Source organism: Magallana gigas, chromosome 9 (genome assembly GCF_963853765.1).
Source record: "Magallana gigas chromosome 9, xbMagGiga1.1, whole genome shotgun sequence".
Taxonomy (NCBI): domain Eukaryota; kingdom Metazoa; phylum Mollusca; class Bivalvia; order Ostreida; family Ostreidae; genus Magallana; species Magallana gigas.
Genome location: NC_088861.1, coordinates 40211204 through 40225407, shown reverse-complemented (window position 1 = coordinate 40225407; position 14204 = coordinate 40211204). Strand labels below are relative to the sequence as shown.

Genomic DNA, 14204 nt, shown 5'->3' with positions numbered 1-14204 from the left:
TTTTTCTCCAAATTTTCTTTCTGTAAAATGCCACAAAAATTAAAATAGCATAAATCTACTAACAGTTACTTCTCGGCTCGATACAAATTTGACAACATAAAATCAAGCATGCAATTGATATATTTAGTATACACAGCGTTCCGATCATGTGTATATGTACACATGTGTTGAAATTTGGACAGTGAATACAAAGTACATGTATACACAGGGCTTGGTCTTGTTCAGTTTATTATGAAATCGTGGGAATAAATTAAACGATACAAATGTGCAATGGGCCTCATCCTTTGACTTAGATTTAGTGATGCCTTTTTGTCGGTCTTAGACTCTGTTATTATTGCCGGTGTGGAAATCCCTCCAAGTATACTCATGATAAAGCTTTAAAATCATTCCAAAGACTGCATGATTTGTTCTCCATGACTATGTATTTCAAGCACTGGTTTATTTTGTATAAAGGTTATCCATTATGTATACTTGCCAAATTAATTGCAATGGGAAATTCGATTTTAAATAAAATTCCAGCTTTTGCTCGCTTGAGATAAGTCCTATACAATGGGAAGAGTGGGAAAGAAATAGATAAGAGGTACTTACCGGTATACATGCTATGAATTAATTTAAAAACAAAATAATTATTGTGAGAGGCTTCTACAGAATATTTAAACGCACTGATTTTGTCACATGCTTCTGATGTACTATAGCCATGGTATCTATTTTTTATCATCCTGGACATTATAACAAAATTTATACTCTTACACTAAAACATTCTACGGAAAAGAAAAAAAACAACACGACTTTTCATCAAGTACCCCCACCCCTAATGAGAAAACATGTACACAAGCTGAAACTATCCGTCGAAAAGTATTATTGTACATATATACCTTGATAACCACCTTATTATCTCCTGTTAAATTAAGAATTTTATAATTATTGGTTTTACTAATAGTATAATGATATAAAACATTTTGCATACTTTATTTATTAGTACTGCATTTAATATTGTTATAACGCCCCCCCCCCCCCCCCCCCCCCCACCATTGACACTGAATTCATCATGTTTATAGTTAGATGAATAATCTATATAATAATACGGTGTTCAGGATGTTAAATAACTAATAGGATTTTCGAGTTCATTAAACGGCATTATACTTAAAATTCACGAAAGATCGACTGCTCTAATCGAAATATCTGTGTCCCGATTTGTCTGTAACTATTTCAACATCCGGTTTTCAACTCCATCGCTTGGTTTGGGCTAGTGTTGCTAAGTTTGTGTTTCTTCTGTCCATTTTCAAAGGTAATTCCATAGACTGCAAATCAGTTTCATTTTAAATTTATACGTCTATATATTCTTTAATAACTTCCAAGTGAAAAGCTAGGTAATGAAAAAAAACCAACATTTATTCTTGGACCGAATTTTCTCGAAATAGTGAGACCATAGATTTAAACTGTTTTAATATGCTATGATGTTTAACAGAAGTTTAAACATTATATGTAATCTTTGTGATTGCATAAACCGTAAATTTATCCCTTTATTAGTGGATCATATAACATTGGTACATACAACACAGTTCAGTATTGATAAATATTTACAACCTGTCAGATTTTAAAGAGTTTTATAATAAGCAGAGCAATACTTATTTTGAATTAGTTATAACTTTTAAACATAATTTACATAGTTTTCATGACATATTTTTAGGCAAATTAAAGGATGACAGAGCATACCTCTGATGCTGACACTTTTCATTTGAAAAAAAGCATTTTTGGAAGACATTACCAACATCTGTGGATTATAATTCAAAGCAAGAGAAAATCTAGAGTCATTAAACTACTGCAAACATGAATAAATCAGTCTTGAGTAACTTATCATTGAGAATCTGATTTATTTGCTTGGATTGGTTTAGTTAACGTCACCCCATACTGTCTGCACTGTGAGTACTGGTATTTTAATAGATTGGTAAACTATTTTAGTAATTTTATATTATGAACAAATGGGATAAAATACCCCATGCATATGTGGGATAATAAATCCCATGACATCTATTTTATGGGATTAAAAACCCTAAACTGTTATTTAAGAAAAAAGTGGGTTTTTAAACCCCACATTATTTTCATGGGGTTTTCTGCCCCATGGGGTTTATTGCAAAACCCCATGGGGTTTGCATGGGGTTTTCTGTGGGGTATTTTTTCCAAACTTAAATCCCATGGGGTTGGAACTTTTAAGTTCAAATATCTAAAAAACTATCTAAAAATGTTTCAATTTTTTTTCCATAAATTTATTTAGAATAAAAAACCCCACCATTTGGTACTAAACTTTGGTCAATAGTGTGTATGGAAAGGGGTGCGCAACGCCGGAAAAATGTCCATTCCGAAGTTGTCCGTCCCACGCGTTGTGAAGATATAACTACAGCAAACCATGTCCCATATCGGTTCACCAATATGACAGGTTTCGTGAAAGACTTTTTAAAGGACGATTGGAAAAAGAAAACTTGATTAATTTTGTAGTTTTTTAATGTAGAACTACATATCATGTTTTGAGTTAGTCATTAAAACTTTTGAATAAAACAATCTATTCATCTTTTAACTAAACTATTGAGTTTAGGAGAGTAATTTTATGTATACCATTCACTAAATATTATTACATTAAGTCTGTAGAAGATCTTTTGAAAAGTAATAAAATAATATGCTTAAAAACTAATTTTTACACAAATGCTGACTATAAGTGTAAATTTTAAACTTGAAATGTAACATAAAAGCCTTATTAATTTCTCTTAGGTAACATATATCTTATCTAGACGTATAAATCTAACCTAAAGTTGGGTAATAAGAATCAGAAAAATAGCCCGACATGGTATTCGAAGAACTAATCATAACATACATCTTTGATACAGGAGCATAGATCAAGGTATCTTTGAGCTCTTCACCATTACTATTTTATTCATGTTTAGGAGAGGACAGGTTGATATATCCTACAAATGTATTTTATGGTCTTTGCACACATTTGATCCATACACAAACAATCTGAAGCATGAGCTAAACAAGGCTATTTGTAAAAGAATAATATATGGTATAGGAAAATATATAAAACGAACATACATGTATATATTCAACATGTCCGACAAAAAGAAGCGTAGGGTAGGCGTAAGTCCTTAGTCTGTGCACAAAAATAGCGAGTTTTTTGTTATTAAGGCAAAAAAACCCAGAGAATTTTAATTTTTCGTTTGTTTGTGTTATTAAGGTAAACCTTCACATTTATTGAAATATTTGTACATGTACGTATAACTTAAAAAAATACCCATCGTTCGATAACTGTTCCTATTTCTAAATAAATTAAGATTAAATCAATTTGATAATTAATGGGCTTACCTTATCAAACGCATATAATATACATTACTACTCGTTAATGAAATCTCCTATAAGTATGAAGAAAAGATGGGTATACCCCGATACATGATATAACAACAATAATTAAAAAGATTCTATAATTCTAAATTAAACATGTATTTCCCAACAAGATATATAGATGTATATTGTATAAGTACGAATAGATTATTGTTTTTTTAATCAATACTCAGTAAGCATAGACTCGAATTTAATGTTTCTAATCAAATTTTAACATATGAAACGAAACTGATTTCAAAATATTGAGAATACTCCTCAAAACGTTTACAGTTGTAATTTGTCCTTGTGTGTGGTTGTATGTTCCTTACCTATGTTACATGTACTTACAATTTTTGTAAGCGTATGCATTCTCATTTCTTACAATACTCCTAGTATCTTTACAAAACCGTATGGAAGCCGCCTGATATTTTGAATGTTTATAAACTCGCATTTAGATACAATTGAAAAATATGTTTTAGAATGCAGAGTGTGTATCAATTTTAGATCTATTGTCAAGCGTTTGTTAAGGATCTTGAAGATTCTAAAATTTCACATGCACACCTCCTTGAATTTTCGGAAATTACATTCATTAATCTTATAAATGCTAGGATTAAGTGATCAATTGCGTTGATATTGAACATCGATTTAATTCTTTAAAAATAGGTATGGTTTACTATCAATGATCTCCGTGCATATGCATATGTGTTGTTTATTTGTACTCATATAATTGAACTGATCTTTAATTAGTGTACTTGAATTCATGATAGTTTTGTATGTATATCAAGGGAATTTTTTTTTAATTTCGAAGTTGTCGACTTGCGATACAAAAGACGTTATATTAGCAGTTTTACAATAGTGTGCATTATTTACACAATTAACTAGCTTGCATTTGTCATTTTTATTATATCAACAATTGTAAACATCCCCACCCCAATAACCCAAAGCAGATAGGGGAAAAAGTAATACTCAATGTACTTGTTAAAACCGAAAAGATGCAAAATGTATTATCCGGAGGGGATTTTTAAGATGCCTTTTCCATTAAACTTTTATAAACCTTTTATTTATAAAACTGTCTTCAAATAGGTTAGGGGTTCTTAGATGACTGCTTTTATATCTATATTTTAGTCAAGATACTGTACACAGGGTTATTTTGTATATCATATACCTAGTAGTGTATCAGCCCTGATACACGTGTTTTGGACTAGGTGAGACAGCAACCTAAAGCTAGGGCTGTCGGGGCTGATATTTCTCTGTCTCAGCCCGTCGTCAAGGGGTGTATTGCCCTCAAATTTGAAATCGATAATTTCCATATATATCTGCTTTAAATTCAGACTAGTTTGTGAAATAACGATAGAATTACGAATATATAATACAAATTATCACCGTACACGTCGGAATATTTTTATTTATTACCGAAAATTGAAAAACAATAATTCAAAAATAGCGTCAAAGAGTGATGTGTATCCAGGTAAGGGGAGGTAACCCACACAACGGTTGTGTATTTAGAACAATAGCACACTTTATTTAATATCAATCAACGTTTAAATTATTTAATCTTAGAAACCAAGAGATATGACTGTAAAAATTAAGGGATTAAAGTAATGGACGCGCTTACATGTACATGCATGTACGTTCTCAAACAACTTTCTAGTTGCTATAACAGTATGGATCTTTATGAATGGAATCTGACGGGAAACTTACGAAATCACAGTGAAAGAATATGACTCATAACGAAGCTGCGTAGGAGGGAAGTTTCTCTCTCGATAATTTTGAATTCTAGAAGATAGTGCTTCATTTCAGACGACAGACTCCCTTCTACTGTCTTTCAAATGACGATGGTTTGTCAACAAAGTCCTACAACTCTTACAGTTTTAACACATATAAAAAGAAAATCTATAGCTTCTTCATGATACATTATATTCCTTATTTGGAATTTAAATTTGAATTAAAGTCTTTGATTTTAGATATATGATATAAACAACATCATGAAAATGGAAAAGTCTTAAATTCACCCATTGACAACAAGCTTAAGGGTGAAATGGTTGAAAACTAAATGGGGCAGAATAATTCTCTGTATACGGTATACAATGTATATTACTTTCAACCCTCCCCCGAAAAAAAACCCCCAAGACAAAACAACTTATTAAACCAAAAACAGGAAAGGAAGTTGGAGAGACCCCGGCCTGAAATGATGATAATTCCTGTGTTGTTATTTGTTGACACTATCTTTCAAAACTATTATCATTTGAATCGCAGGAAATCAAAAATCGTTTCCATGTCATTGTCTACATTCTTTCAATATTGGAACAGAGGATTGAACTGTTCTTCCTTCTGTAGACATGGATAAGGTTCATGTATATGTTATTTATACAGTAGATAATTTCGATTTCAGTTGGTTGCCGTTTAACTCATGGTCAGATTATTTTATATAAATGATACACTGATATGTTGAAAAAGAATCGAGCCTTATCCCTGAAGCATACTTATCATTCGGCAGACGTACCTACTGTACCCTGCCCCTGCATTCTATAAATTTTTGAATTTTACACGAATATTGGAGTTAATTTCTGTGCATTGTTTCGTTCAATTAATATGTACGAGTGTGCCTCAATATCGTCTACAATGCATTTAATTGTCATACATGTATATTTGGTTTCTGAAACCTCTTATATCTGCCTCTTTCATATCAACAATTTCTCTAAAATTTCATTATGTTAAGAAGTGTGTAGGCATCATTAATATATACTGTTATATACAACCTGAACTATGCACATTCAGTGGTATAGTATAACGTGTACTTTCGAGTTCAGGTACTATGAATTGGAAAATTGATCCACCACATATAATCATAGCCTCAAAGCAAAACAAAATACGATATGCGCATGCTTAGTACTCAGCGGAGATACCTAAGTTCTTTGACATTTAAACCCTAATTTACGCCTATTTTAGAAACGCAACTTAGACCCGACTAAATATTGGCGTAACTTTGTTAGTCGGACTAACGTAAGCCCAAATTTACGCCTTTTTGAGAAACGGGCCCCAGCCGTGCATCGTTTGGGAACATTTTGTTCTGCATGTTCTCTAGTGTCTGTTTGTAACGAAGATCAGTCTCATGCACCGGTATTGTCCTTGAAACGGTTAAATTAAACAACGTGACTTTAACTACCTGTTATATTTCTGGTGAACCTCTCGGAAGCAAGTATGATATATTTTAATCATATAAATATAACTTTAGACAATATAGACAGGGTTCAATGAGAACAAATATTTAATATGCATTATTTTTTTAAGCAAATCATTTTGCACACACACACACACGCACACACACACACACACATACTTGTAAACTCATGAAACTCACTACACAAGACTTTACACCAGTAAGTCACTACACTGCTTTCTAAGCATCCTAATGAAATTTTTGGAACAAATTTGTAGAAGAGGGACTTCTCTTATGATTCAACGGGGTCAATTACCCTTTAAATCTTTATATTTATAGTTTGAATTTTCACCTGGATTCCACTACATTTGACCACGTGACTCTTCAATGACACACACACGATTCTCACTACGTTGTCAGTGTTGAGATACACACATGAAACCGACTACTACATACTCATTTCATTTATTTCACCTCAATGAGGACTTAATGCACATATTACTATATGTACTTTGAGTACATGACTATTGAAACACCTGTCCAAAATGTGTAGTTGAAAGTGCATGCAGCCAGCAGCTAATCTTTTCTTGCATCAAATGGAATTGTTTTTAAAACATATTATGGACACTTGGGACCAAGAAATGTATGTGCTATATCAATTGGCCAGGGGAAGCATGCATAGACACAATTGATCCTTTTAGGCAAAGCTGTACGTATGTCAAGAACAAAGTATTTATTCCATTATGAAAACCTTTATTTTGAAAATTAATGACATGACAACTACATTAATTAAATTTTATTTTCAAAAGGTTCAGAACAGATGCATTAAAAAAAAATAAGAATGAAAAAAATATTTCTTTGCAAAGAGAGAGACATGATTGGGAAATTTCATTACTCAATACTGAATTATCATAATATGCATTACCGGTATATAAAAAAACATACATGCATTTCATTTCATATCAAGCACATGTTAATAATTACTGTGATTTTAATGATCTAAAATAGCAGTGAAGCAAAAATTCAATCCAAAATTTTGCATAAAAGCATTTATGATTCACTTAGTACAGTTTGACCAAGGCAATCACTAGTTTGGAACAGTAAAAGATACAAAACATGTGCAAGAATTCTTTCAATGTTAATATATACATTTGTTTAAAAAATGCAGTGCATAAAAACACTTGCATACACAAACATTGTTTTTGAAAGTGATTTCAAGAAATAATATACTGTATTTGAAGCACATAAAGTATGAAAAGTTATATGAAACCCTTGTTAATATTTTCAATAAATGACATAACAAGTACATTTACCAATTATTGAATCTAATTTCATTTTAATACTGTAACGTTGAGAACAGTCTTTTCATAAAAATTAATAATCAAGGAATATGTATTTCCAAAAAGACAGACAATATTGGCAAACATCCTCAATAACCAGTACATAAGAAAATACATGTGCATGCATTTCATTTGATATCAAACTCTTGATCAAAGTTTTTTCATATCAGTAAACAATTGATAACCATTAACAAAAGTGAAGTACAAACTTATACAATCCTGATTCACTTACGGTTTGATCAAGGCAGTCATTAGTTCAGTACAGTAAAAAATACAAAACATATGCAACAATTCTTTTAATGTTACTAAGTTAAATGCAATCAGTGATAGAATACATATGCAGTGGATTGAAAAAATGTATGCGTAACCAAAACTGGTTTTGCAAGTGATTACAAGAAATAACATTTTATATGAAAGAGGGCATCTCTAATAGGCATTTAAGAAATACCAAATACATGTACACATTTTTTCAAAGAACAAATGAAATGAAACATGAACAAGCAATAACAGTTTGTATTAAAACAGAAAATTTTAAGGCCTAGATCTAGAACAATCATGACGTCATAATTGATGTGATGAATCTTTTTTTTTGTACTTTACGACTTTAAAGAAGTTCTGTAGAAAATCAAAGTTTCTAATTGAATTATGGGGGAAAAAACCCTAATACTTATATTCAAATTGACATTATTCTGAAGGGGAGGACAAGAGTTTATTTGATGCCGTTTTCGGAGTGCCTGCAAGCATACTATACATATTTCATTAGTCATAAAAAGGACAAAACTACAAGATTTTTTACTTCCTTCCTTCACATTATATTCAAATTGACACTTAAAAACATGATTTTTCATTGTGTTTATTACAAGATTAAGCTCTAGTACACCCTCTCAATGTTATTGTTATGAAGCATCATTGAAAAAAAATTATATCCTGAATTTCATAAACCTGTAGTCATCTTTCATTTACTAGATCTTGACCTTCGATCATCACAAACTAAATTTACCATTAAGTTTTTCAAAATTACAAGACTGACAAATTACACTAAATTACATTTTATCAACTAGTTTTTTGTTTTCACGTTTTTGAGTTGTAATTAAATTTTTTACTGCAAATTTGATCTGCTTCCATGGAAATTTTGCCAAGCATGACTCCTTTTTCATTGCATTAAGACACTCCAACTGACAAGGAGTCTTCCCTTGGATAATGTTCCTTCTGAAAAGCTTCTTCAGGGCACCTTTCTCAGTAGGTGTCCAGTGGTGCCTGGGAGTTGGTGCTGAAACCAAAAAAAAACAAGCACTTGTCATTTGAAAATATATATTGCAGAATGTGTTTCAAAACTAAAAGAACTTCAGATACATGTACTTTATCGACATTTGAAATAGAAAAGAAACAATGAAAGAAAGCACAAAGATAATACCTGATTTTGGTTTCTTTTTTACAGGCCCTTGGGAACCTTAATTTAAAAAAAACCTACATTAATTTCTTAATTATGCTTCATTGAATTAAATTAAGGAAAAGGAACAAGATATCTATGTACCAATGTCTACTAGCAATGTCCCTACTGTGAATAATCAAAATAAGAATAATCAACATTTAACAGGAAGCTGATATCTGGTTTGTTCAAAAATGAATATCACACCACATGACATACATTTACAAAGATGGTGTTAAAATTTCAAGCATTTGCGATTGATAGTTGCTAAGAAATCTGTGGCCATTTTTTCTCTCAAATATCTCACTATAAATAGTCTTCATAAACATGTAACACAAAGTGACAATAGTAGAACAGTATACCCCACCTCCATCAGAGCAGAGATATAAATATACTTTTATCATACACATACCTGGTTCCTGTTCTGCAGACATTGGGGAAACTGGAAAAATTAAAGGAATTGAACAAGTCAGATCATATGCAATAATGCTAAAATAATAACTGTTTTTAACTTCTGTCTCTTTAATATTAATTAAATATTATGAGAAGGGATTAAATGATTGTAATATGATAATGCATTCAAGTCAGAAACTGCAGAATGAATGAATTATTACTCACTTATAGGATATTTTGATTGTAATAGAATTCATAGTTAACAAGTTCAATATTTTTTAAAAGGAAATTCAAGGTGATGTATTAGGCTCTAGCAAAAATAACATGCAGAATCCAGATTTGTTTTTTTTTATCCTACTCATTGCCTTCAAATAACTAAAAATGCTTGACCAACTTCAATATCATGCATGTATACGGCATGTACACATGATTTATGTTGCCTATAGGTTTAACTTCTGATGAAATCATAACAAAGATATTTTGAAATTTTACACTATTTTGTGTAACCAATTTACCAATATCCACTGCTTCAATGTATTCTTCATCATCATCCAAGTCCTCTGTTTCCTCTTCATCACTCTCACTGTCTACTGCTTCTGTTTAAAGAAATTAATGTATCATAATAATATACATGTAGTTTTATTGTGTTATCGTAATAAAGTAAATAAATAAATATCGTAATAATCATGCATTTTTAATAACCTTGATTTAAAACCTATTTTTTTAAATTTATTAATTGATTAATACATGTATATTATATCTAGTTTACTGGCATTTACCTTTGTCATCAAGTTGTATTTCATCAAAATCTTTCCCCTTGAATTTGGATATGGATCCATTGTTTAGGCTATGTAGTATCTTTGACACTTTGGCAATCTGCATTGTATCCTCTGGTAATCTATAAAACTGTCGATGGACCCTTATGTCGTGCCCCTGAAAAGTGGCCAAGATATCCTGCGATGTCTCATTTAGGTTGAGTATTTGCGCAAGAGTTGCAAGTTGTTTCCTAAGTTTGGTAGAGGTAATAGCAGTAGGATTATCTACACCTGCCTCCTTTGCAAACCTCCTTAGGCAGTCACTTCCTCTGTATGGAAATTTGGAATCTCCCGGTTTTGAAAACAAACAGTCTCCAGAAACTTTTGCCTTTTCTCTCTGCTGAATAAGGATCTTGATATTCTTCTTCATCTCATCCGTTAGCAAAACGGCCACTTTTCTCCCCCTTTTCCCCTTTATTTCAACTCGAGTATGAGTATTGCACAATTTCTTCTCAAATTCATTTAGTGTGCTTAGTACTACTTCATCAGGTTTTCCACTTCCATTTTCAGCATCAGAAAATTCTTGCAGCTTGATACGTTCAGCCTCCCCACTTCTACGTCGGTTGAATAAAATCAGTTGCGCTAAGCACAACTGTGCCATTTTTGCATATAATGACATGTCAAACTGTACTACGATCTTTTCACAAACTGTCTCCACCTCTTTGGCCAGGTAATTATTCAGTTTGACGACATCTTTAACAACTGGAAGGAGAAGAGGTTTGTTGTATTTCTTTTCACTTAAGGAGGTTAATGCATGTCCCGATATGTCATTGGTCCATTCTGTTTCGTATAAAGTGAGAAATCGGTCTGCTTCTTCAATCTTTGCTCTGTCATTTTCTTTGATACCGTCAGACCGCATATAACGGGCGCACTTTTGTAGACTATGCCCAATCTTCAGAGCCAAGGATGGACTGGTATAGGTATGAGATTCCTCATCAAATCCAGCTATAGTACGCACATTCTGAATTAAAATATCCCAGTTTTTGCTCAAAAGAGCCTCATCTAAACACTGTATATCTTTTGATAATTTGCATGCAAATAGAAGTCTACCAACTTCTCTTAATTTTTGAGATATGTATTGAGTTTTGTGTGGCTCGTGGCCATGTTTTTCAAACAGTCTCCGACCATAATCTAGAATTCTAGGATCTGATTGAATTATCACTTTAACTTCATCATCTCTCATGGTAAGTAGTACTTTTTTGAAAAGCCCATCTTGACATTTTCTGATTGGAAGTAAAAGGCGACCTTTCTGTACAGGATTTTGGCTTTTCTTTTCAGATAAACAGTATTTACTGTGTTTCCACATGTCAGTTTTCTTATAAAAGGCCTTGCAATTCTCACATGGAATAAGGTCTTTGATCTCACATTTTGTAGAACGTTTCTTTGGAATCATTATGCCAGCTCCTTTTTCCAGAACAGATATGTTATGAGCAAAGTCTCCTTTATTCACAAGTTCCTCCCACATTTTTCTCCTTTCTTTGCTTTTTTTGGGGAAAACTAAAATCTTGGCTACTTCAACTTCTGTTTTATGTGCAAGCTCAAGGTGTCTTGCAATGTTTGCAATCATCTTCTCACAAAAGAAGCAGGCATGCAGCTTGTTTTTTAAGTTTCCATTCGAATTTTTAGGAACACCTTGAAAAGAAATGTCCTTATCTGTCTTTCCAGAGAGCATGGGATATTTTTCACTTTCAATGCTACCACAACTTTCTTCACTATCAGATACTATTTCTCTTCTAGGATCAATAGTAGGACATTCTGAAAAAACAAGATTTAATTTATTGTCCAAAAAGGGATAAAGTAAATAAATGAGGGCTGTTCTTTTATTGTTAAAGGATTTGACAATATATAGTTTAATGCAAAGACATAAATGCTACTTGATATTTATAATTGTATCATTTAAAAGCTATTTCATACACAATAGTTTTTAAGAGCCCATATGAACAGATGAAAAACTTTAATATTACATGTATAGATGAAAATCAATTACTTTCTAATCCAATGTCACTGCAAGATAATTCCCCCAAACTGTCAGGATGAAGATCATCTTGGTTTTCTAGAGTTAAAATATGTAATAAAATATTATACAGGTATAATTTTGATTGGGATTGTTTATCTTAAAATTTAGTGTAAATTGTTCATGCATTTATATTAAACATCTTATTATAACCCAAAGTTGATTTTTACTTACAAAAATAAATTTAAGTGTTAAACAATAGAAACTATTAATTATACATATTACATGAATACTTTTGAAGATAATGATACATTGACAAATTGAATTCTCTTTAATTGCTGATTACAGCATTAAAAAGGACATACTATACCTTCAAAAAGGGAGTCAGAATCATTGTCAGAGCTATGGTCTGGCTCATAATCAGGGTCTTTCACTGACAAGAAAATAGGATAAAATTCATTTAAAGCTACATTTACTGTGTATTCAATAGTATTTTTAAAATTTTGGAAACCGTACAAAATTTGTCCATTTGATACGCCAATTAAAAGATACCTTTTTGAGTGTGACAAGTGTGACTTATTAATGTTGCATTTGGTCAAAATGAATACGGAAACCAACAAAAATTTTCAATGCATAGTTATGAAGAACAAATGTTTACATCTGTGTGGAAAAGGATGTCATTTACTGAAAGTGAGACAAATGGTCAGCAAATTAGAGAGAGAGAGAGAGAGAGAGAGAGAGAGAGAGAGAGAGAGAGAGAGAGAGAGAGATCTCTGATACATTTGAGATGGTGTGAATAAATATTAATCTTTATTCTCACCAGAATTATCATCATCATCATCACTAAGTCTATCATTTCCAGCATTCAACAGACCTTGGCCTTGCTTTGGCACTGTTCCTGAAAGTAAACAAAAACATAATTATAAAATTTTCTCTCAAACATCAGCTAGAAAATAAGATATATTGCAAGAAAGAGAGGTAGATAGAGAAAGAGAACAATAAATTCAGTTCTCTAAAATTTAATTAATGATGACACTTAACCTGAATGTCACTACAGGCGTGCAAAACTGAGAGAGAGAGAGAGAGAGAGAGAGAGAGAGAGAGAGAGAGAGAGAGAGCAATATCAATGAAGAGAGGGAGAAAGATAAATTATTATTCTTCAGATTAATTTATTTTTTCTTTACACATTCAACCTGAATGTCACTACATGTGTGCAAAACTAATATAAGAGAGAGAGAGAGAGAGAGAGAGAGAGAGAGAGAGTAAATACATGTAAATTATAATCAATATTTATTCTCACCAGAGAGAGCATCCTCATCTGTGTCATCATCATCACTAAGTCTATCATTTCCAGCATGCAATCGACCTTTGCCTTGCTTTAACATTGTTCCTAAAAGTAAACACAAACATTTATAACATATTTACTGGAATGGACATATTCTCAAAAATCAGCTACAAAATGAGGGATATAGCAACAGAGAGAAAGGTAGAGGTAGAGAAAGGAAGAGAGATTTCAAAAATATTTTTGATGATGTTTGATAAATAAAACAAAATTAATCTTTAACTATGCATCAACTGATATCATTAAGAGTGAGAGAACTGAGAGAAAGACAGAGAGAAAGAGAACAAAAACTTCAGTTCTCTTAAATTTAAATTAACCATGACACTTAACCTGAATGTCACTACATGTTTTAAACACTGAGAGAGAGAGAGAGAGAGAGAGAGAGAGAGAGAGAGAGAG

The 14204-nt window shown here is 31.9% G+C and overlaps 2 protein-coding genes and 1 long non-coding RNA gene across 3 annotated transcripts in view; 1 reads left to right on the top strand and 2 right to left on the bottom strand.

Moving 5' to 3' along the window:
- Nucleotides 1–978: 978 nt before the first annotated feature.
- LOC117688866 (uncharacterized) lies at nucleotides 979–1922 on the top strand. Its single transcript, XR_004601232.2, has 2 exons — nucleotides 979–1288; nucleotides 1691–1922. It is a non-coding gene; the product is annotated as an uncharacterized lncRNA (long non-coding RNA).
- A 5394-nt stretch (nucleotides 1923–7316) lies between these two features.
- On the bottom strand, nucleotides 7317–12637 carry LOC136271351 (uncharacterized). Its single transcript, XM_066071226.1, has 6 exons — nucleotides 12497–12637; nucleotides 10474–12264; nucleotides 10210–10290; nucleotides 9714–9743; nucleotides 9287–9322; nucleotides 7317–9142 (listed from the first exon to the last, which is right to left on the bottom strand). Exons 2-6 carry the CDS (start codon nucleotides 12179–12181, stop codon nucleotides 8916–8918), a joined length of 2082 nt encoding a protein of 693 aa, XP_065927298.1. The 5' UTR covers nucleotides 12182–12264; nucleotides 12497–12637; the 3' UTR covers nucleotides 7317–8915.
- Nucleotides 12638–13746: 1109 nt separating this feature from the next.
- Nucleotides 13747–14204, bottom strand: part of LOC136271909 (uncharacterized) — a 6777-nt gene continuing 6319 nt past the window's right edge. Inside the window, exon 11 of the mRNA XM_066072491.1 lies at nucleotides 13747–13853. Within this exon, the coding sequence (XP_065928563.1) occupies nucleotides 13747–13853 (107 nt within the window). The remainder of the gene's footprint in view (nucleotides 13854–14204) is intronic.

What these genes read in the sequence shown, in the direction of transcription:
- LOC136271351 (XM_066071226.1), bottom strand. Translation starts at nt 12,181, where the DNA reads ATGCTCTCTGGAAAGACAGATAAGGACATTTCTTTTCAAGGTGTTCCT. An exon ending in GTCTGCAGAACAGGAACCAG is followed by an intron (nt 9,323 to 9,713) that starts GTATGTGTATGA and finishes TTTTAAATTAAG; the next exon opens with GTTCCCAAGGGCCTGTAAAA. An exon ending in AAAAAAGAAACCAAAATCAG is followed by an intron (nt 9,143 to 9,286) that starts GTATTATCTTTG and finishes TTTTGGTTTCAG; the next exon opens with CACCAACTCCCAGGCACCAC.